The sequence below is a fragment of the Panthera leo genome, chromosome E1 (assembly GCF_018350215.1).
Source record: "Panthera leo isolate Ple1 chromosome E1, P.leo_Ple1_pat1.1, whole genome shotgun sequence".
Classification (NCBI taxonomy): Eukaryota; Metazoa; Chordata; class Mammalia; order Carnivora; family Felidae; genus Panthera; species Panthera leo.
Window position 1 is genome coordinate 1,575,962 of NC_056692.1, and position 22,493 is coordinate 1,598,454.

Consider the following 22,493-nt stretch of genomic DNA (forward strand, 5'->3'; position numbering starts at 1 on the left):
AAAAGACGGATTTGGAAGGACGAGGTGCATACAGACAGTAGATAATACACATTTATATAAGGCAGCTTTAGGGAAAAATAACCCAACTGTATTAATTTTTTTTTTAATTAATGTCTATTTACTTTGAGAAAGAGAAAGCGAGAATATGGGTGGGGTAGGGGCAGCGAGACAGAGAGAGAGAGAGAGAGAGAGGGAGGGAGAGAGCATCCCAAGCAGGCTCTGGCCATCAGCACAGAGCCTGATGTTGGGGCTCGATCTCAGGAGCTGTGGGATCATGACCTGAGCCGAAATCAAGAGTTGGACGCTTACCCGACTGAGCCACCCAGGCGAACCGACCCAACTGCGTGTTCAAACAGTGAGCTGTCTCTCCCGTCTCAGCCCCCACATGACTTGTCCCAACTGCTCAGCTTGCTCTGACCTGCGGGGAACTTTGTATTCTATCATTTTCTTGCTCACATTTAATCTCCTTGCCCAGATTATAAACTGCTCAAGTAAACACTGTCGCCAAGCTATCCATTACATTCTGGATCTTGGGTCACTGTCAACAGGTCCCTGAAGACCTGGCAGTCAAAGCTGCCAAAATGAAGGTAGCCAGCACCAGGGCGTGGAAACCCAGAGTAAACACAATCGTACCCTTGCCCAGGGCCGTGGTTTTGGCTGCAGTTGGGGATCGTGTCTATGGTTTTGGCCGCTAGTGCCTGGAGACTGACATCAGGAAGCTGTGGGCAAATAGCTCACAGTTTCAAACGGGGGAGGTGTTTTCCTGAGAACGGGAAGATTCCGGAGTTTGGCAAGGTGCAGGCAGGGCAGGGATTCGATTTAACCTCGTTCCTCCAGGCCAGGACACGAAAGCGAGCAAGCAGCATCCTCCCGCTACAGTCTCAAGACACCAGGCTTCCTGGGATGCGGGACGCGCCCTGGCCCAAGGCAGGGATCACAGATGGGAAGAAAATAATCAGGTGGGTGCAGTGGGCTTGATCAACATTCCAAAGTCCAAGAGAACAGAACCCGGGGGGAATTCTCGCTCTGCGGAAGACCTTTCAAACGGCGAGGGGCTGGGTGGAGCTGAACCCCGCCTTGCCCCCAAATCCTGCAAGTCCTGTTAGGAACGGACAGGTGGGTCCCCCTCTCCCTGCGCTCATCCCTCCCGCTCTCCTCTGTCGGTGACCACGCGGTGACCCGTGGGGGGGCAGAAAGGGAGGCGCCAGGTGAGCCAAAATGGAGGGAGGGAAATCAGGACTGGGTTCGGCACCCTGAAGGGAGAGTCATGGGGCGGAACGTTCAAGAATCCAAGACGACCGCTCTTGTATCTCGATGTGGGTGAGGATTCCCAGGGTGCACACCTAGGTAAAACTCCGCCGAGCCGCACGCTTAGGATCTGTGCATTTTCCTTGGATCACCTACCCCTCTGTTTAAAGCCAGACCAAACCAGCACCGGCTCTGTTTGCTATCCTTTATTGAAGGGTCCCACACCCTCGTGGGACCCCAGCCAAACCAGAATCCAGACAGGGCCCCCAAATATAGCAGGAGGCCCGGAAGGGGAGGGGAATGACTTCCGGTCGGCCACACCTCACCTCCCTGGAAACAGAAGCCCACCACAGACAGACAGACAGACAGACAGTCGGGGCAGGGAAGAGAACTCGCCTCACCCTGGGTCCTCCCCTCCCCCCCCCCCCCCCCCCGTGTCCCCACTTGAAAAGAAAGTCAAACACTGGCTACGCGGCACCCCTACCCCCACCCCACCCCTAGCAGCATTTGTGGGACCCCCCCCCTCTGCAAGGGGCGCCCCGAGGCAGCCCCCACCCTCTCTTCCTTCACTTTGGTTTGCTCCCGGCAACTCCGTGCGTGCTTCCTTCCTGCGGCCTCCGGCCCAGCCTCTGCCACGCCGTCCATCACCTACTCGGACCTTCTCGCCCACCTGTCGCCTCCCTGCCCGGGGCTCCCGGGAAAGCGGCGGCTCCGGCATCTGCTCTGCTCCGGCCCCGGCCGTCGGGGCGCTCACACGGCCGCCCCGCTCTCCTTGAGGTCGGGGGCCGAGCGCTGCCGCCTCATCCGCGGGGGAGTGGTGTACGGGGGGTAGCGGGGCCCCGGGGGCCGCTGCGCGGGGTACGGCTGGGGCTGCTGGGGGTAATAGTTGTGCTTCTTAGGCTGGAAGTGCTGGGGTTCGGGCTGCGCCGAGCCCCCTCCCCGGGAGCGGCCGCCTCCGTCCAGGGAGTTCCTGCGGGGCCGGTGGGACCTCCGGGGACTGGGGGGCCGGCGCGCGGGGGCGGCCGGAGGGGGCGCCACCTCCTCGGGAGCTTGGGGTGCGGGGGCGGCCTCCCCGGCCCCCGGCCAGGACTCCCGGTGCTGCGGGTTGCTCTTGAAAGGGAAGCGCAGCTTGCAGTCGTGAGGGGGCACGAAGCGGGCGGGGGGCCTGCGCAGCCCCCCGCCCCGGCCGCCCGCGCCCTGCAGTCCCTGCAGCCGCAACTGCTCCTGCTTGAGCCAGCGAAGGCGGCCGCGGCGGAAGGCGGGGTCCTCCTCCATGAGCCGCGACACCCGCTCCCAGCTGGACAGGGGCGGCGAGGGGGGCCGCGCCGGGGCCGCGCGCTCGCCGGGGGCCTCCTCCTCCACCGCCTCTGACGCCGGCGGCGCCGCCCAGGCGGCCTCCCCGGCCTCTTCGTTCTCATCCTCGTGGTCCTGGGAGGAAGAGAGGGGCAGAGGGTAGAAGGGCGGTGAGCACAGACTTCAGGGGGGCCCCAGAGGAGCGTGGAGACAAGGGGGCCGGGACAGTGGCTTAAGGGCACAGGCCTGTGTGGGGGTGGGGGACGAGTGACCTAAGACCCTTCCTGGCCTGCCACTTCTGTCCCTGCCTCCGCACCCAGGCCCCTCCTGTGCAAGAGCCCTTCAGTAACGGCACCCACCGCGGGGGCGGCTGTAAGAGTTCAGCGAGTCCACCGCGGGGTGAATAGAGCCATGCCCCGCGCCCGGTGGGCACTGGGTAAGTCCTGCCGATACCTTCTGTGCCCTGGGAATACAAGGTCAGTGATACCTGCCATCATCTAAGGGAGAGAGACAGCTGATCCATCCATGAGAAAAACCGTGGAATGGTACGTAGATTATGCTTCAATAAGAAGTTAAATAGAAGAGCATGTTTAGGGGCGCCTGGATGGCTCAGCTGAACATCTGACTCTTGATTTCCACTCAGGTCATGATCCCAGGGTTGTGGGCTCCAGCCCAGGTTCCGCCGCTGAGCACGGAACCTGCTTAGGCTTCTCTCTTCTCGCCCTGTTTCCCTCCCCCGCTTGCTCGTGCTCTCTCCCTCAAGTTAACTTTTTAAAAGTAGAATATTTACATTGATATACGTCGGGTACATTACATAAAAGCATATGTGATGTATTCAATGATGTGCTTTATCAAAACACGTATACCGGGATAAAGAGCAGAGCCAGGCAGGGGATGGGGCCAGGGTGAAGGTGGCCACGGCAGGGACCCATCCACCGGGAGGCTATCGCCGAAGTAAACGCCTGAAGGAGGTGAGCGGAAGGCGCTCCAGGCGCAACGGCCTCCAGGCGGTAGGTGCGCAGCAAGGTCAAGGAGCAGCTGCTGGGGCTGGACGTGCAGGGCGGGTGGGGGCGGTAAGCCGCCAATAACCCCCGGCCGGCCGAGGGCTGCCTGCCCGTCCTGCGCCCCCAGAGGGCAAGCAGGAAGAGCACAGCGTGTCTGCGGCCAGTAACCCGGGCGCCCAGCGCGAAGGCTGGCCCACGGAAGACACAGATTAACTCGTTGGGCAAAAGCCAGCAGAAACGGGCCCGGTGATCCCACCGCCGCTGGCGGGGCTGCGGTCAGGACCGAATGGGGGAGGGGGGTGCGGGGAGCTGCTGAAACATCCGGGGACTCCTTACAAATGCGGAGTCACCAGCAAAGACGGAGGGGGGGGGCAGCAATCTGCATTTTCCGTCAGCGCCGTGGAATGCGCCAGGAGGGGCAGGAAGGGGGGCCCTCGAGTGGGGGGCTGGGGCTGCTGGGGGGAGGGGTGTTGGGAGGACCCGAGCGGCCTCCCCTCCTCACCTGCGCCAGGGGAATGACCCTCTCCATGCGCAGCATGCGGTCCCTCAGGGCCTGCAGCTCCCGGTCTTTGCTGCTGTTCTGCAATTTCACCTCCTGCAGGATCCCCGTCAGCTTGTCGATGTGGGCGCGGAGGTCCTCCACCTCCGCCCCGCGGGCCCCCTCCTCGCCGCCGCCGCCGCCGCCGCCGCCGCCGCCTTCCTCCTCGCCCACCGTGTCCCAGACGTCGCGGGCCACGGCCCTCCAGGCGTCCCCGGGGCCCTCGGGCTTGCCGTACGTGCGGCACAGCTCCCGCATCTTCAGGGCGGCCAGGGCCTCGATCTCGGCGCGGCCGTGGCGGAAGTCGGCCAGGGCCACCTCGTAGCAGATCTCCTTCACCGCCTGCATCTTCAGATCGGCCATGGTGGCCCAGCGCGGGTCCTTGCCCTGCAGCCGCCGCCGCTGGGGGATCTGGTACACCCTCCGCGGGGCCCGGCGCTTGCCGCTGCTGGGCAGGCCGCAGCGCCTCACGATGGTCTGCACGGTGGTCGGGGGCAGCTGCTCTCGCAGGGACGAGATGAGCCGCCAGCTCTCCTCGCACGAGCGCTTGTCCGAGTCGTCCCCGCTGTCCGAGTCCGCGTACTGGGGCCACACACACAGAACGGGGAGGGGGCTCAGGACACCCCAGGGCCCACCGGTCCCCGCGACCCCAGAGACGCCCCGTCTGGACCGCTGACCCTAGCGTCTCCCCGCAAACCCGCGCGCCCGTGGAACAGTGACGGGCAGAGAGCCCCGCGAGCGTAGCTGCGGCGGTGCCGAGTACGGGGGGTCCGCACACGGGGCCGCGCTAAGGGCAGGCCCGCTTAAAGAACAGTCTCAGACCACAAACAGTACTTGGATGCGTGAAAATCACAAAGGTCGAGTCCAGGAAGCCCTGCTCACGTGGGAGGGATGCTAATTCCCTGCACCCAGCTTGCTCCCCGAGTCACCTTTCGGTCCCATCTCCTCCTAAATGCCACGGCCACGCGCCGACCCCGTGCCCACTCCCCACTCTGGCTCACACAGCATGAACCAAAGGCAGAGTTGTGTTATTGCACCGCCAGTCCGTCTCCTGCCTCCGCACCCCAGTGCACCCCACTGGCCCCCATTGCACACTCTACGCACACATGCCCCCTCCCTCCACCCCCGCGTGCCCCTCTGCATGCACCCTGCATGCCCCTCCACACACCTCACCACCTCCCTGCCCCCGCCCCCCCGTGCCCCTCTGTGCGTGTGCCCCCCATGCCTGGCCGGCCCTCACCACCTCTCTGCCCCCCATGCCCTGGCCGGCCCTCACCAGTCGCTGCTGCTCGAGCAGAAGGTCAGCCTCCTCCTTCTCTTTCCGGTACTGATTCTCCAGGTCCTGCAGCCTGGGGTTGGGGGGCAGGGGGGGAAGAGCATGAGGCTCCGAAGCCACCGCAGTGGGGTCCCCGACAATGGAGGGGGGCGGTCCAGACAGCACTCCTCCCCGCACCTCTTCTCCATCTCCAGCTTGATGTCGATGCCCTGCTGCTCCAACAGCTCCTTCTGGGCGAAGTTCCAGTCGACGGGCTCGGAGGGCGGCCCGGGGGGCGGGGGCACCCCTCGCTCCCGCTCCAGCCGCGCCTGCTCCGGGTGATTGAAGCGGAACACGTGGTTCTTGCCCATCACAATCCTATTCCCTGGAGACGGGAGCGGAGAAGGGTGGGCTCGCTCCCCACGGCGGCGAACCCATCCCCGCGCCCACGGGGAGCCGGGCCTTGCCCACAAGCCCAGGAGCCCTGCCACCAGGTCTCCGGCCACCCAAGCCCGAGGGCAGTCTGAGCCCCTGCCGACTGGCCCCTGCCAGCCAGAGGGAGCCCAGGAGCATGCGCACTCTTCCCGTTTCCCCAGGGCCATGGGAGAAACCAGGAGCAGGGTCCCTCTTCTTCACTTCCCAGTCCCTTCCTCTTTCCGGGTGCTGCCCCGGCAACCTCTGCCCAGGACCCTCTTGGCCCAGCCTGCCCGGAGCGCTCGCAGCACACGGTCTCCTCTACCTGACTTCAGCACCAGGGGCTCGGTCACCAGCCTCCCGTTGACGTAGGTCTCGGCTCCTTCGCAAGGCTCCAGGGTGACCACCACTGAGCAGAGGGAGAGAGGGAGGGGGGGCATTAGGCCCTTGGGGGAGGGGGTGATCCTCACAGACTCCCATCTTGCAGTCCCCCCAAAAGACATGCACGCGCCCCCAGGCCCGCCCTCCAGTACCTGTCGGGGGTGCCACGGCCCCTCTGGTGGCAGGCAGCACAGGAAAGGAAGAGCAGAAGGAGGGTTAGAGCCCCAGCTACAATTCCAGAAGCCTCTGTAGAAGCTCCCTAGTGCCCCCCCTCCAACCTCCCCAGCAGCGGCTCAGCAAGACAGTAATTCTCAGAGTGCTTTGTCCCTCGCGTCCGGGCAGGCTGTCACTTCTGCCTTCCCGATGCCCACTCCTTCCTTTCCAACGAACGCCATCCCGCGCCAAGCCTGGACCCCTCCCGCAGGCCCCCAGCCCGCTGCCGTCTGATGCGCCTCGCAAACTGCCGCCTGACTACTCTTCTCGGGCCACAGCCCGCAGAGCACGGTGTCTACGTGACAAGACAGAGCCGACTGGACTCCAACATGTGTCAGGGTGCTCCTCGGTCCTCCGTACAAGCCACGGAGCCTGCTGCTCGCTGGGACACCGAGCATGAGGCAGCTTCCTGCCCTCGAGGACTGGCGCCTCGCTGGCACCGAGGGACCCTGGTGTCCCAAAGGCTCTGCAACGCCTTCACTGAGGGATGCTGAGCAGATCGCCTGACTTCTGCGGCTTCTATAAACTGGGATGATCAAGTCCTCCCTTACGGGATGGTTGAGGGACAGAAAAACAAAGTGCTACATGGAGCTGAGTTCTTACACCAACAGTGACAAGGGAAGCAGAGCGAACAGTGACGTAAGGCAGAGGGGGCTCCCGACGCCGCGGGAGAAGAAAGCAGGCAGGGAACTCCGCTCCGGGGCAGCGGAGGTAGTGACAGCGGGAAAGAGAAGGATGTGGCAGAGAGGGTGGGGTGGCTGTAATGGGGACCAGTCTCTCCCTACCCTTTCCCACCATGCCCCAACTTCATTCGTTCGTTCGTTCGTTCCGCGAGTGCTCTGCACCCCCACTATATGCCCGGCGCTATTTTAGGTCTTAGACATACACTGGAGATAAAAACCCAAATCCCTAGGCGCCTGGCGGTTCAATCAGCTGAGCGTCCAACCGCTGATCTCGGCCCAGGTCATGATCTCGCGGTCTGTGAGACCAAACTCCGCTCAGCCTGCTTGGGATGATTCTCTCTCTCCCTCTCTCTGACCCCCATGAGCATGCGCGGTTTCTCTCAAAATAAGTAAATGAACGTTAGAAAGAACCACCACGTCCCCGCTCTCCCAGAGCTCACTTCCAGCTGGTAAGTCGGACAAGTCAATGAGCAGAGAATCTAAAGCTGGAGAGACGGGCATTGTGGAGGGCAGTGGGGCCGGCCGAGCAGACGACTTTGCTCCAGCCTTCTCCCGGACGCACAGCCGCCCGTACCCAGGCGGAGCTCAGAGCACAGCCCTGGAGCCCGCCAAGCAGTGTCCCAATCCAGCTCCGCCAGCTTCTAGCTGCGTGGTCTTGGGCAAGGCCCCTGACCCCCGAGAGCCTCAGGTCCCTCACTCGTGAGCTGCGTGAGACAACGCAACAGCGCAAGCTGGATGGTCAGCGATAAACGCTCTTCCACGTCCACGGCTCTGGCTGGGCTGCCCACCGCCCCTCCGCCTGTCTGCTCAAGTCCCAAGTCCGCCACAAGAACAGAGACCGGATCGGACTGAACCTTCACAGACCCCACCCTTTGGGGCACAGGATCATCGGCTGCTTTCACTGCTGCGTAACCAACCGCCCCCTGCCTGCCCGTCACCTTCCCAAACGTGCTCTGAGCTCCCAAGGCTGGGCTCGCTCCGCGGGCCTTGTACGGTTTGGTCGTGACCTAGCACGTGGCTTGAGGCGACCACAGAACAGGAACTCGGCCGTAAGTCACCGGGCTGAACTGATTCGACAGCTTGCGGCCCGCCAACGCCGGAAGCACCTGCTGCCACTGAGGACTTGAATGAGACCAGAACCGCTGCATTAACCTGCAGACCCTGAACCAGAGTGCGGCCCGCCAGGCAGGTGTCCAACCTGAGCTGTAAGCCACAGGGCGGCGTCTTTTCTTATTTAAAAAGCATGCGCGCCCCAACTCCCTGCCCCTCCTTCAGAGCCTGAGGCACAGCGCACCGCTCCAGGCTCCAGGCTCCGCGAGTGCTCGGGTGGACGGCACCCTGCCTCCTACCCTACCCGAGTCCCAGGGCTCGACTTCACTCGGGCCCACGTAAACCCAAACTATTCCTTTTAAAAAAATGACTGGACCAGAGACGGGGTGGTCCTGCCTAGGTGGCGCAGTCGGTTGAGCGTCCGACTTCGGCTCAGGTCATGATTTTGCGGTTCGTGGGTTCGAGCCCCGCGTCGGGCTCTGTGCCGACAGCTCAGAGCCTGGAGCCTGCTTTGGATTCTGTTTCTCTCTCTCTCTCTCTCTCTCTCTCTCTCTCTCTCTCTCTCTCTGCCCCGCCCCTCCCCTGCTCATGCCCTGTCTCAAAAAATAATATAAAACATTAAAAAAAAATAAAGACCGGACCAGAACAAAACGGCGACCTCAAAACACACCCGGAAACGCACAAGTACCGTTCTGTCGCAACATCAGACGGGCTGCTACCTTCACCCTCAGCTTTTGTGAGTCCTCAAAGCTTTCGCTGCTACGGCTGAATTAGGGCTAAAAGTCTGGAAGTTTTGCAACCAGAGGGGCACGTGGGCCAGCGAACTCCCAGAAACCTCTACCGTCACAGCTGGACAGAAGCAGGACGTGAACTCAGAGGCCCCACCGAGACTGACACAGCTTTCCGTAAAAAACAACCAGAGTGCTCTCTGAGGCTACAAGACCAGGGACGAGGGCAAGACGTCATCTTCAGCAGAACCTCACTGCCCCCACCCCCGGCACGCTTCAGCGTCGTGTGTCTGCCGTGGGGACCCCGCCGCTCCCGCCTGCCGCAGCAGACCTCGGTCCCGGGGCGGGTGCACACGGCCGGGCCCCGGACGCTCTCCCAGCGCTTAACCTGAGCTTGAAGCCGCTCCGAGGACGGACGCGTCCCCTCTTACACGGCCACAGTCCCAGCGTGGGGACCCGACCCAGGCCACTGAGCCCTCGCCCCTCAGCCGTTACCTTCTCCGTCTGGCTGCGGGATGCTCCGGAACACACAGTGCTGCTCCCGGATGAACTGCCCGGTCAGCTTGATGTCCACGTCCACCTGGCCCACCCTGGGGAGGCAACGGCCAACGTCTTGTGAGCGCGTGCCACACGTCCGCCACATCCCCTCCGAACACAAGCTCGCCCATCTCAGTGAGCCAAGCGGTCATTCCCGGTTCACGGAGAAGGAGGCCGAGGCTCAGAAAGATAAAGCCACCTGCCCAAGGTCACACAGCCTGCCCGGGGGGACGCTGGGATCGAGACGGGACCTGCCTGATTCCAAAGCCCGGGTCCTACCCACGGGTCACGTGGCAAGGGGGAAGGGAGCCGGAAGTGTGGCGGGCACCCTCAGCACGGGCCTCCCGCCCGTCCCCGGGGCTGGTCGCCCGAGGGCTCACTTCCTACCCACGATCATCAGCCGTAATGCTTATGTTGGGGGAGGGGACATCCTCACCCCTCTGACTGACTGCAGGAGGTGACCTCCAAGGCCCCGAGCCCCAGGGCTTGGTCAGAGCCGCCCGCGAACCCCCTGCCGCGTGGGCACTCTCGGCAACACGAAGCCGTGCTTCCCGTCTCCCTTTGCGAGGCAGGGTGCACCAGGGGAGGCCAAGGTAACAAACACCACCAGGGGCTGAGAAGGTGGCAATCGGAGCTTTCCGCCCCCCCTTGTGCCCCAGTAAATCGGGATCTATCCCCACAAACGAGGCCCGTCCCCGTCCCGAAGTGGTGGGTGCAGGGCACGGCCGCTGGGCAACCAGGCTCACACCTTCTCGGGAAGCCTGGAGGGCGACCTGGGCCGTGCAGGTAGCTGTCCTGAGACCTGGGGTGTCTCCAGGAAGGTCACCAGGGAAGGGAGTCATCAGCGTGGCCATCTGTCTGCAGCCACACCCCAAAAGGAGAGGCGGCCCCGGAGACTGCGGGGCGAACGCTACCTGGTGATGCCGTCCTTGATGTGGTACAGCAGACATTCGGACATTAGAGGGTCTTCGTTCAGGTTCACCAGGTGGGGGGTCTGAGGGAGAAGGGGAGCGGTCAGGGGAGCGGGAGGGAGCTTCGGCAACGTCCCCCCGGGTTCCAGCACCGCAGGCCGCTCCCCCACTCGGGGAGCTCCCCCAGCCGCCCGACCCCCAGGTACAGGTCACCGCAGGACACCGCGAGCCACCTCTCCACACACACAAGGGGCCCAGGTGCCCACCCGTGTACCCCTCCCACCTCCCACGGCCCACCCGACCGTCCCCCCCGGCAGAAACCTGGGGAATCACCTGCCCCGCCTCTGCCTTCCCTGCACGCCCCGTCCCCGCCTCATTTCTTCCTTCAAAACGTATCCTGCCCCTTCTGGAGAGCACAAGCGGGCACGGGGTGAGGGGTCGGGCTCCCCATGTGCCTTCCAGCTCGCGTGTCTTAGGAACACGGGCGACTCTTACAACCAAAGAACGGAAAGCGTCAGCTCGATTCAAAAGCGGGTGAAACCAACACAGCCGATTCTCAGACAGACTCCCGCTTCGCTGGGGCCGGGGTCCCTGCGGCAGGTGCCAGCTGGGGCCTCCCTCCCCGAAGTCCATCCCTCCGGCCCAGCTGGCTGCTTCTTACGCTGCTCTGCACGGAAAACCCAGCCCGGTCCCTTCCCCAGAAACACTTTTTCTGGGTGGCGTTTCTTTGCCGACACCCCCGCCCTCCCCAGGCTGTAACTGGGCAGCCAGGAGAGTCGGCCTGGGTCCCCCCACACCCCCTCACGGCCCTGCCCCACACCCCCAGGGACGGCTCTCATCTGCTGCCCTCCTTTGGCCCTCCCTGCCCCAGGTCTGCCTTCTGCGCAGGTCTCCAGCTTCCTGCTTTCACCACACAACTCAGGCCACTCTGGTGGGCAGCCCACGGCCACCTGACTTTATGCTGGTCCCCTGGCTCTCCTCATCAGTGCCCCAGCCTATTTATCCAAACACCCTTCCAGAAGCAGGTCCCCTGCACCTCTGGCCACCCTCCTGGGCTGCTCCCAGGTCTCCTTGCCTGGAACAGCCTTGCTGCCGACCCCACCCCTACCTGTCAAAGTCATTCACTTCCTGCCCCTCAAGATCGGTCTCAAATGTCACTTCCTCCACGAAGCTTCCTTAAGCCTTCTGCCCCAACACAAGATGCTCTGCCCGAGTTCTACAAGGATCTACTGCGAGCTTTCTATGTGCAAGACCCTGGCAGAGTGCTGGGGACTCAGGGACAAGTCCCCACCAGCCGCTGCTGTCATTAGTAGGGCCATCAGAGTCACTGGCAAGAAAACACCACAAGTGGGAAACAGATGTCCTACAGTGGTCTCTGACCTTTCCACACCCTCCCTCAGGTCACTCATTCATTGGCCCCTCTGTCCCCAGGGAGCTGAGTGCCACCACCTCAGGGAGGGGCTCGCAAGAAGGACCAAGGAAGAACTACAAGGATAGCATGACAGCGCAGCATCCCTGAGCACGAGGAGGACGTGGACGGTGGAAGGAAGAGAGTTCCAGGTGAAAGGAGGGGTCAGGACGAAAGCCCTGAGTCAAGAAAGTGCAGGGTGGGGGGAACCGGCCATGGTTCTCCGGGAGCCCCCTGAACAGAGCGCCCCTGCGATGTCCACGGTGGGTACGTGTGTCCACGTGTGTGCCCCAACCTGGGCACCCAACCATCACAGCTGCAACCCTCCTCTGGTCCCCAGGGATGCTCTCGCCTTCCCTCGATGCAGCCTCAGCCCTGCCCCAGGAATGGCAAACGCCAATGGGCTCTGGAAGCAGAAAGCGATCCATCCCTCGGGAGAGCGGACACGATTTAGGGCAGTGCTTTTCAATCTTTGTTCAGCCCTGGAACCCTTTGTTCAAACGAAACCGTACCTGAAAGCCTAACACGTCCAGCAGATAAGCAGGAGACGCTGGGGCCGAGGCTGGGGAGGAGGGCCCAGAGTCTGGTCCTGCCCACCCCCTCGGCCCCCGTGACGGAAGCTCCCAGCCAGGTTTGAAAATCACTGATGGCAGAGGTCCCTGGGCCTGACGACGGGAGTCCAGAAAAAGGGGGCCTTCCCTCAGGCTCTAAGCCCTCTCGGAGACAAACCAGCTTCTCCCGCAGGACCCGATCCGCACGGGGGCACTCCCAGGTTGGAGCCGCCCCCACCAAACCCGTTTTCCCCAGATCCAGCCACCCCTCCTTCTGAAACACGCACGCCCGTTCACGTGAGGACTCTCCACGCAAAGCAAGTGCAACAGAAATGTACCCTGAGACACCTTTGTCTCCAGTGAGACCAGCAAAGACCAAAAGCTGAAAAGGGTGAGGGGACTCGGCTCTCTTGCACTGCCCTGGGGAGTACAAAGTGACCCAGCTATAATCTTCGGAAGGCACTCCGGAGAAATACGTGGAAATCCTACACAGCTACCGTCCGACTCCAAATCTGCACTCCAAGAACTTGTTCTGGAAACGATAAACCTTTCCCGTAAGGCCACACACCGAAACACCGCTTGTGCTGTCAAAGAACAGGAAACAGCTTCAACGCCCATCAGCAGGAAGCCGGTTAAATAAATGATTCCGCGTCCACGCGAACATTTTGGCACCACGAAAACGAACAGACAGAGCACGCACACGCTGTGACACGAGAAGCATCAGGCGTGGAACCGCGGCTGTTCCGGAGACAGGCTGTGTGTGTGCACAGCGCAAAACTGTGCCACACGCCTGTACGTGCACGGACCACCTCTGGATGACACGGGAGGAACGGAGGACGGGGCGGGCCTTGCGTGCGTGGTCCCCTTACGAGGACTGAAAACAAGACCCCATCCGCTGGTCCCTGGACCTTAGTAGAAGGCATCTCCACGCAGCCGGAAGCCCTCTAAGAAAGAAACGTGCACCCCTCTATCTCTCTAACGCTGCACCCGCAGTGGAAGCGTCCCAGGCCCCCAGCACCCCCGTGTGGCTGTAGACCACACAGAGAGCCACCTGTGGTCCTGTGTCCCAGAGAGAGGCTACAGAGGGACCCCTGAGTGCCCAGCCCCGGACAGGCCTCAGCACCCCCGCCACGGCTCTCTCGCTCCCCGGCTGTGCCCCAGGCCGGGCAAACCCCTCCCCTCTTGTTGCGCCTCTGCCTCCTTCCAGACTCCGTCTCCCGGACGGCCGTGACCTCATCGATCGGGAGGAGCCTCCTTCCAATAACCCAGAACCGCTTCCAGGCGGCTCTGAGCACGGCACACCTGACCGGGGCCTGAGCCTCCAAACTTCAGACCGCGGCCCAGACAGACGAGGCTGACTCCCCGGAAGGACCGAAGTTCCCGCTCGCTCGAACGGGCCTCGAAGACGCCCTTCACAGTGCACTCCGGCACAGGCGTCCTGGCGGCCTCCAGCCTTCACCCGCCCTGACTGGCGGGCCCTGGGCCACGCTGGCCGGAGACGACTGAAGGCCTCTCCTCCCTCCCTCCTCTCGAGCACCCGCCACACGGCAGGCATGCAACAGACACCAGCTGTGCCGCTCGGCCTGATGCTAGCCTGGCCCCTCGGCCACCCCCAACCTGCGCGTCCGCCTGCCAGACCGCCTTCCCCGGGATACCGCCTCCACGCGTCTCCCGCTACACCGATGCGTCCTTAAGCCTCCTGCCACGTTCGCAACCCCAGTCCTACGGTTCGCTGCCTGTTCCTGGCTCTTCCCCACAGGCTCGTCTTCCAGCGACCCTCTCGCGGTGCGTCTCTCAGTGCCTCTCTAAGCAGTAACATGCACGGGACACAAAATTTGGCCGTAAAGAAGAATGTGTAGCGAGTACATCACGACCCCAACCAGCCTCCAACCTCCCACCTCCTCCCCTGTTCCCAGGGTAACTACTGAGAACAATTTGCGAATCCAGAAACAAGCTCTGCGTGAACTCACGTACCAGTGCGGGTTTACGTTTGTTAACACGCAGGTTCCAAACGGCCCTTGAAAACACCCCGGAGGGGCAGGGACCCTAGTATCCTCTAGGGACCCTGGAACCCCGGCCACAGGCACCTAACAAGGCACCTCACCCCAGGCTGTCACACGGAGGCCTGACAACACACAGGAGGTGGCGGGCGTGGGGACAGAGACGACGCAGGGACACGCTCAGGGATCCGAGTTGGGGCTCGCCTCGTACCCCCCAAACCCCATGAGCTTCCACGGCCAGCAGAGCCTCCTCCGCAGACCCCTCGCTCACCTTCTTGGGAGAGAAGACGCCCACAGTTCCGCCATCCTCCCGGACGGCCACCCCCATCTCGGCCAGCAATGCTTCTCTGGAGGCAAAGAGACACGTGACCGTGACCGTGCACCCCTTCCCTGCAGGGCCTGACCTTCCCTCCCACCCCAGCCCCCCGGGGCCCCGGCTGCCAGCCCGCCACTCGCACCTCTCCATCCTCAGAGCTTCTGTCTTACGTAGCTTCTCCTCCCAGGTCTCGTTCAGCTCAGCTATGATCTTCTCTGTCTCCTGGGGGCACGGGACAGGCACGGGTTGGGGAGGTCTGGGACGAGGACCCACCACGGGGCCACACTACTCCCGGGACTCTCTCTTCCTCCTCAACTCTGGCTTTGGAGAACCAGACCCCCAGTGGCTGCTGCCCCTACCCCCCCCACCCCCCCACCTCCCCACCCCCCCACCCCCGCCAACCTGGCCAGCTCCAGTTTCCCACCTGGAGTCTCTCCATGGCCTCCTCGGGCCCAATCTGGGGCTCAGCACTGGGGGAGAATGACGGTTCCAGTTCCCCATTGTGTGCCGGGGGGTGTGAGGCTGACGCTGGGGCAGGGGGGGACGATACAGCCGGCAGAGCACCCCCGGAACTCCCCTCGTCCACCTTTAGACCTGGGAAGGAGACAGAGATCAAAGGAGGCTAAGAAAAGACAGATCAGAGACTCAGAGAAGGCCTCGCAGAGGACCAGCCCATAAGGATCGCACAGGTCATCTGGTCAACCTTTGCCAAGCAGGGAGCTCTCCTACAGCAGCCGTGACAAATGGGTACTCAGTCCCTACTTGTGGCCCTCCAGGGGCACTACTGAACAAGGCAGCCAATTCCTCCCACCGTTGGGTGAGCTGCACCGTCAGAAGGTCAGCGTGGCTGCGACCCGCCTCACGTCACATGCGCCCTGGTGTCTAGGTCTGCCTTCCGGGAGAAGAGAGCCTGTGCAGCTCTCGCTTCTGCAACGCGACCATTCAGACGTGGGAAAGAAACACCATGCCTACCGGACTCTCGTCTTCCTAAGAACGGACACCCCGCTCTCCTCACTGTGCCCCCAGCCCCCGGCCATCTGCAGCAAGAGAGCCCCCGGGACTGGACGTGGAGCACAGATCACACAGCCTCCAACGAGGACACATCGGGTAACAGTATGGCTGAGCGTTACGCCGTAGAACCTGGGCCGCGGCTCACGGCCAGCCAAGCCCCACGTTCTGTAAGGTTGATCAGGGCCGGTGCCCCCATGGCCCATCCTAACCGCTTTACCGCTTGAACCACAGACGCAGGCCTGGCCCTTTGCTCCTGCTCCCTCGCTTTAGCGGTCCCAGTGGCCTCTCCAGGGCCCCGCACATCCTGACGCCCCTGGGGAATCAGTCCCTCCCTGAAACGCCTGAAGGCACGCGACGTCCCCCTTCACATCTATATCCGTGCCACTGCGCGCGCAGAGCGCTTCGTGGCCGGTGGCCCCCCCTCTGGCCTCGGGCCTGGGCGAAGGCCACCAAGAGATGTAGCGGGCCAAGGGGCGACCATGAGCCGCCCTCCTCTGGAGCCCTACCTCCCAGGGCGGAGGCGGACAGCCCCTGAGCCAGGAGCAGCTCCCGCAGCCGGGCCACCTCCTCCTGCAGCTCACGGATCAGCCGGGCGTTGGGGTCCTCGTTGATGACGGCGTTGCAGCGGATCTGCTTGGTGCGGTCAGCGTACCTGCGGGGAGGGGAGCGGGGAGGGCTGGGTGCAGCCCAGACGGGGGCGCCCCCCAGCCTGCTTCCCTCCCTCTCCCTGACCGTTAAATCCTGGTCAGCCTGTCTGGCGGGTAGGGTCCTAACCGCCGGCCTGAGCTCCCTCGGAGCCCCACCTGAGGGTGCTGAGGGTCTCCTCGTAATTGATGTCTGCAGGGCTCAGGGCTGCGATCATGGCCGTGCGGGAGTTCCCACCTGCAAAGGGACAGGGCAGAGCCGTCGTTGGCCTAGGCCCTAAGAGAAGTCAGACCGGGTCTCGGGGTCAGGGCGGCCTCAGTGCCCTCAGGGGTCTGGCGGGGTCACTGTCCCAGGCAGGGTGAAGCTACGAGTTGTACACTAGCTGCGGTGGCGGTCAGAGGCGGGGAGACACCAGCCATCTCAGCGACCGTCAGAGACAGGTGGGAGGAGGATTGAGCCAGCGGCCAGCCCGCAGTCAGGGAGGGGTCTCGGGGAGCCCCGCGGTGAGGCCCCCCCGGCTTGTGGGTCCTCAGCATCAGGAAACCTACCGAGGATGCTCCCGGGCAGGGGGGACGGTCAGGGGACAACGGGGTGGGGGGGGGATGTGAGATTCTAGGGGTGGCAAGGGGACTCGTCAGACGTGTCAAAGGGGTCGATGGGAGGGGCAGAGTCAGCGGAGAGAGGCGGCCTCACCCAAGTTCTCCTTGAGCAGCCAGGTGAGCACAGAGTCCCTGTAAGGGATAAAATCCGACTTCCGCTTCTTGGACTGCTGGAGGACGGAGGGGGAGGGGTCAGGATGGGCACCCCTGTCCCGTGTCCCAGACCCGCTACTCTCCCAGCCCCAGCTCTTACCAGATCCGCCAGGGCCGAGATCACCTTCCCCAGCGTGGTCAGGGACTTATTGATGTTGGCCCCTTCCTGGAAAGGGACGAGGAGCGTGGGAATGAGGCCCTCGTCCCCGACACCATCCACATCCCCCCGCCCCTCCCCTGCCAGAGACCCCCACCCGCAGCCCCCAGCACTGACCCTAACCTTCCCTCCGAAGCCCCCTCACCTTCAGGCGCATGCCCCGGGCCCCCGAGGAGTCGGCCCGCTCGCTGCCGGCAAGGTCCACCAAACTGATCTTACTGACCTGGGGTCAGAGGAGAGGGCCGGAGGTAAGGGGGCCAGGGGACCGAGGGGGCTAGGGGTGGGCAGATCTGGGTGCCGCCCGGCGAGGGAACGGGGAGGGGGGGCAGCGAGGGAGGCAGGAAGGCCACCTTCTCGGAGTCTAGCCCGGTGAGCTGGTCGTGGCAGCGCTGCGTGAAGACGATGGTGAAGACAGCGTGCGAGCGGCTGCTGGTCTCGTTCATGTTGGTGGCGGCCACGGTCCTGGGTGGGGAAGGGAGCGGTCACCGCATCGGCCTCTCGCCTGCCCGACGCTGGCTCCCCCTCCCCGCGCTCATCAGCCCGCCTCACCGAGCCTTATTTCCACAGTCCATGAGGTCGGCGATGTCCGCGTAGGAGGTCACGGCCAACTTAGACAGGTCCTGCACGTAGGGGCCCAGGATGGGGTGCTCCCGGACCCGCAGAGCGCCCCGACTCTTGGGGTTCAGGAGGTCTCGTACCCGCTCACAGTAGATCTCCATGTAGCTCACCTGAGCGACAGAAACACACAGGAGGTGAGAAAGGTAGCGAAAATACCGACGACAAGACTCACCCTTCGCTCCCCTGGACGTGACACGGGCGGCTGCGGCTGGAGGACCCCGAGTGTTCGTGATGCCCAGACTCGGCGCTAGGCGCTCCGCACACGCGGGCTCACCGATCCAGCAGCCCTCGGAGGGGCCGGCCGGTCTTTATCACCGCAGGAGCGAACACACTCAGGGGCGGGACACGAAATCGCTTGGCCGAAGCCACTGCTAACGGCGGGGAGAGCCGAGAGTGGACCCTAGGCGGCCTGACTCCGGAGACGGCCCTTGATCTTATCCCAGCCCAGGGCCGCCGTGCCCTCCCCGTGCCCCGCCGAGACCCAGGCTTACCTCCACAGAATAGGACAGCTGAGCACTCTGGTTCTTATTAACACGAGAGAAGAGGTCCTCGCAGAGCTGGAAGCGGACACAGAGAAGCTGCTGTTCACGGCGCACCCCCCCCTCCCCCAGGCCCTGTCCCAAGCAGCTCTAACCCTCACCATAGCCCTGAGGGAGGGGGTGTTCCCATTTCACAGACAGGAACACCACCTCAGAGAGCTTCATGCTTGCCCGGGGTCACAAAGTAGTATTCAGGGAGCCAGGAAGCCAACGCAGGTGTCCTAACACCACACCCCTGAACAAGGCCCCCGTGCTGCACAGTCAGGAAGGATTACGGTCCGTTTCCAGTTACCCACAACCGGCTGTCTCTACGGTCAACCCTTTGCCTACAGTCCGCACGTCTGCAGGGCAACTGTGCTTGTAAATGACGGCGAGACAAAATGAATTTGCAGCACGTGGTGGAACCGGGGTTCAAACCCAGGCTTCTCTGACACCAAAGCTCGGCTCTTGTCACTAAGCTTTCTTGCTTCTAGGGGGGCAAAGACCCCTCCCCAAAGGGCCCCAAAGTCCACGTAGCAGCCAACCGCTATCCCTGTCACGTTCCCTAACAGCCTCAGAGAGCCAGGTCTCTGCTCCCTAATCCTCAGGCCCCTGTCCTTCCTCCCCGCCCGGGACAGCTGGAGACGCTCCCGGCCTGGCTGCCCTCCCGCCCCGTGCGCACCTGGGGTACGATGCCCTACGTCCCCTCTGCCCCGCCGGGTCCCGTGCACACCTGGGGCACGATGCCCTGCTGGCCCGGCTCCTGCCGCCCCATCATGGTGTAGGACTTGCCGGCCCCGGTCTGCCCATAGGCAAAGATGCACACGTTGTAGCCCTCGAAGGCGTGAAGCAGCATCTCCTCGCCGATGTCCCGATACACCTGTTGCTGAGACGCAAACTGGGGGTCCTCAGCCTAGGTGGAGCGGGGGCGGGAAAGACAGCAGGAGCTCTAAATGATTTTGTCTGTAGTGTCCGGGCCCCAAGAGTCTTGCTCCTATCTGATGACGGCCCACAGGCCCTATGTGCCCCCCGCAAACCCCATCCGTGGGCCTCATCACCTGTGACAGGATCCCATGCAGGCTCCTACCTGACCCAGTTATCCCGAGAGACTCTCCCTCCCCCATCCGGGTCCCGGTCACAGCCTACGGGTCCTACCCGTCCCCACCCGGGATCCTGGTTCTCCCAACCCGGTCCCGACCCATGTCGTGGAGGCCCTATTTCCCAGCAGCACCCCCTCCCCAGGACCGAAACCCCCTTCCCTCTTTGCTGAGCTCTTCCCCCACCCCGACAGCCTCACCGAAGTGTGTGACCAGTAGGAGTAGTCAAAAGTGAAGCTTTTGGGGGCATCCTTGCCCTGTTTGGGATTGATGATGGCTGAGGCGGCAGAAGGAAAGAGCGGAAGGCCAAGGTCAGGGACTCCCAACTTCTGCCCACTCCCCACCTCTGCCCTGCTTCATCTCTCCCCTTTAATACTCCCCACCCCCTCCAGCCACCAAGGCTAATTTTGGCTTCCCAGGACCCGCCCCCCACCGGCAGGCTCCCGATTGGGCAATGGAGGGCTCCAGGCCAACATTCCCCCTCCCAGGGACTGGGAGCATGGAAAGGCCAGCCTGCCCCCGCCCTTTCGCCTAGCACCTGCTCCCCTGGTTCGGCCCAGCAGGACAGGCCAGCGTGGTGGGCCCGCCTGCCCTGCCTGTGCCCAGCCAGGCCCCGGGGGACGCACTCACAGGTGGTGTTGCCCTGCATGCTGACCACACACTTGGCATCCTGGCTGGTCTCACGGGCGTTGAAGGGCCGGACCCTCACTGCCACTTTCACCGAGGCGCCAGCCATGGCTGCAGATACTCTCACCCTCCTCAGCTGGAGGACAGAGAAGGAAAAGGTGGTCAGAGCCGCCGGGGGGGGGGGGACCCAGACCTCTGTGACCCGTCTTCTCCTAGGAACCAGTCTCTCCAGCCACTTCCCCAGCTCCCCAGCACCCCCGGGGACCTAGTTCCTAGTCTCTGGCCCTCCTCCCCAATGTCACTCTCCTCGGGGACTCCCGAAGGTGTTCCTGCCTCTCTCCCCGGCCATATCCCAGCTCGCAGGGACCTGGGCCATCATCCAAGAGTTACCTGGTGTCCCGGCCCCAGACCAGGGGGGCTGTATCAGCTCTGGCTCCCACCGGCCCTCGTAGGGGAAGCCCCATCCTATACTTGGGGCCTGGCCACACCAGCTGGGGCTGTGGGGGAAACCCTGGTTGTGGGGGAAGAGTGGTTAGGAGCTATGTCTGTGGCTCCAGCGGTGTGTCAGGGGCTCCACGGCCGGAGGTCAGGGGCAGGGGGTCACGTTAGGAAAGGTAAGGACGATGTCCCGCCGCAGTGGCTGAATGCAATGTGAATCCAAGGGCAGGGACCGTGATATTTTTATTCCTCGTCAGTCACAAGTGTACTGAACGTCCAGACAGAGGAGAGAGAGAGAGAGAGAGAGAGAGAGAGAGAGGGGCTGGACAGAGGGTGGTTCCGAGAGAGGGACACATAGGCAGAGACACTGAAGGCGGCAGGAAGAGGGGCAGAGAAATGGCACAAAGTCACAGACACCAAGAAAAGGGGAGATAGGAGAGAGGAGACCAGATCCAGCTCATGCTACGAAAGAAATAATGGAAGGGGCCACAGAAGAAACACAGAAATGTGAGACAGGGAGGGGAGGTCTGGGGCAAAAGCACAAAGTGGGAGCCCAGAAGAGACAAGAAGGAAAACCCCAAATATAAAAGCTGCCCTAAAATTCCCCCACAGGGTCAGCCAAGAAGTAGAAACCAGCTCCCACCTAGAGCCCACAAGCTCCACATAGGCAGGAATTGCCACTGGGCAAAGTCCAAGGGCTGGAGGTAGAGCCCAGGACTGGGATCCACAGGCCCGGCCAGGGGGCCCCAAACCCCTCGCCCAGCCCCCCAGCACTTCCTCCTCAGGATCCAGGACAATGGGCAGGGGAGGGTGGGGTCATCCTGTATCCATCACACCAACCCCGCGGGGGCTCTTCTGTTGGGGGACCCCGGTGAAATACCTGCATGCTTATTGGGGGAGGAAGAAGGGCTGGGGTCTCCCCCAAGAGGAAACAGGTATGTCCGGGCCCCAGGCTGGGGCTAGCGCTATGGCGTCCACCGCCCTGGGGAAGGTGCCAGGCTGGAGCCCAGGAATGTGGGTGACCTAGTGCTCACACCCTGGGAGGAGAGGCTGAGCAGCCCACGCCCAGGGACAGGAGGGTGGAGGGTTGTGAAGCCGGGCCGGGATGCTGGGGCCCCGAACCCCTGTCCTGCTGGGCCTCACCTCCCGCAGCCCTTCCTGGGCAGGGCATGGGAAAGGGGGAGAGGGCCGGTCTGCCCCAGGACAGGAAGGGAGTAGCTCAAATCACAGAGGCTGTCTCAGGAAGCGCAACCCTGACCCCCTAGACCCTGCGCCGGGCAGGGAAGGGGCGACGACAGGGAACCGCCACGGCCGCGCCGTCGCGGCGGATGGGGCAAGGCTGCGGGTGGGCGCGGGCTCGGGGCCCCGCCGGGGCACCTGCGCCTCGCCCCGCCCGGCCATCCACTCGCAGGGCCCCGTCCCGGCCTGTCGGCGCGGCCACGCGGACCCGGCGCTCCCGGCCCGCCGCCCGACGGCCGCCCCGGGCCTGGCACCTCTCTGCGCCTCCGCGGGACAAACAGCACATGACCGCGGCTCTCGCGGCCGGCCGGGGACCCCGGCTCCCCGCCCCCAGGCCGGCACATTCCACGGCGGGCGTCCCCTCCCTCCCTGCCCGCCCCCCCCTCCCCCCGGCTCTCACCTCGTCGCCGCGGGGCTCCCGGAGCGGCTCGGCTGGGAGCACGGGGTCGACCTTCCCGGGACGCGGGAGGCGGCGGCGGGCAGGTCCGGAGCGGGCTCCGGGCGGCCCCCGCCCCTCGCCGGGGGCCCGGGCGGCGGGCGGCGGACTCGCGCCCCGGGGGCGGCGGCAGCAGGAGCGGCAGCGGCGGCGCCAGCGGCCGGCGCCCGCCCGGGCAGGGCGAGCTGGGGCGGGAGCGAGGGGCGGGGGACCGGCGGGCGCGCGCACGCGAGCGGGCGCGCGCGCCGTCCCGACACCGGCCCGGGAGCGCCCTGGACCGCGGTTAAAGGGGCGATGCCCTCCGGACTGTGGGGCCCACCGGGCGCGGACAGGGAACCGAGTTGCGGACGCAGAAAGGCACGCAGGACACCGGCCCTCGGGAGGGTTACGGCGCCGGAGGAGCCGGGCCGGGGACACGAGGGGGG

The 22,493-nt window shown here is 63.9% G+C and overlaps 1 protein-coding gene across 2 annotated transcripts; it reads right to left on the reverse strand.

Moving 5' to 3' along the window:
- Positions 1 to 1,774: 1,774 nt before the first annotated feature.
- On the reverse strand, positions 1,775 to 22,121 carry KIF1C (kinesin family member 1C). 2 transcript variants are annotated; one of them, XM_042916462.1, is made up of 23 exons: positions 22,033 to 22,121; positions 20,346 to 20,466; positions 19,959 to 20,091; positions 19,529 to 19,605; positions 18,965 to 19,144; positions 18,205 to 18,270; positions 17,645 to 17,823; positions 17,446 to 17,557; positions 17,241 to 17,318; positions 17,039 to 17,104; positions 16,880 to 16,952; positions 16,345 to 16,423; positions 16,048 to 16,193; positions 14,955 to 15,124; positions 14,673 to 14,752; positions 14,486 to 14,561; positions 10,259 to 10,338; positions 9,303 to 9,397; positions 6,078 to 6,161; positions 5,537 to 5,723; positions 5,360 to 5,432; positions 4,048 to 4,665; positions 1,775 to 2,676 (listed from the first exon to the last, which is right to left on the reverse strand). In XM_042916462.1, the coding sequence occupies exons 3-23, from the start codon at positions 20,062 to 20,064 to the stop codon at positions 1,999 to 2,001; spliced, it is 3,303 nt and encodes a 1,100-aa protein (XP_042772396.1). In that variant the 5' UTR covers positions 20,065 to 20,091; positions 20,346 to 20,466; positions 22,033 to 22,121; the 3' UTR covers positions 1,775 to 1,998. The 2 variants fall into 2 exon arrangements, with proteins under 2 accessions (XP_042772396.1, XP_042772395.1); XM_042916461.1 differs by having other exon boundaries at positions 16,880 to 16,955.
- Positions 22,122 to 22,493: the final 372 nt, after the last annotated feature.

Coding starts and splice junctions, on each gene's coding strand:
- KIF1C (XM_042916461.1), bottom strand. CDS start 20,064: ATGGCTGGCGCCTCGGTGAAAGTGGCAGTGAGGGTCCGGCCCTTCAAC. Junction 16,956..17,038: donor TCTCGGCCCTGGCGGATCTG/GTAAGAGCTGGG, acceptor TCCGTCCTCCAG/CAGTCCAAGAAGCGGAAGTC. Junction 16,194..16,344: donor GAGACCCTCAGCACCCTCAG/GTGGGGCTCCGA, acceptor CCCTCCCCGCAG/GTACGCTGACCGCACCAAGC.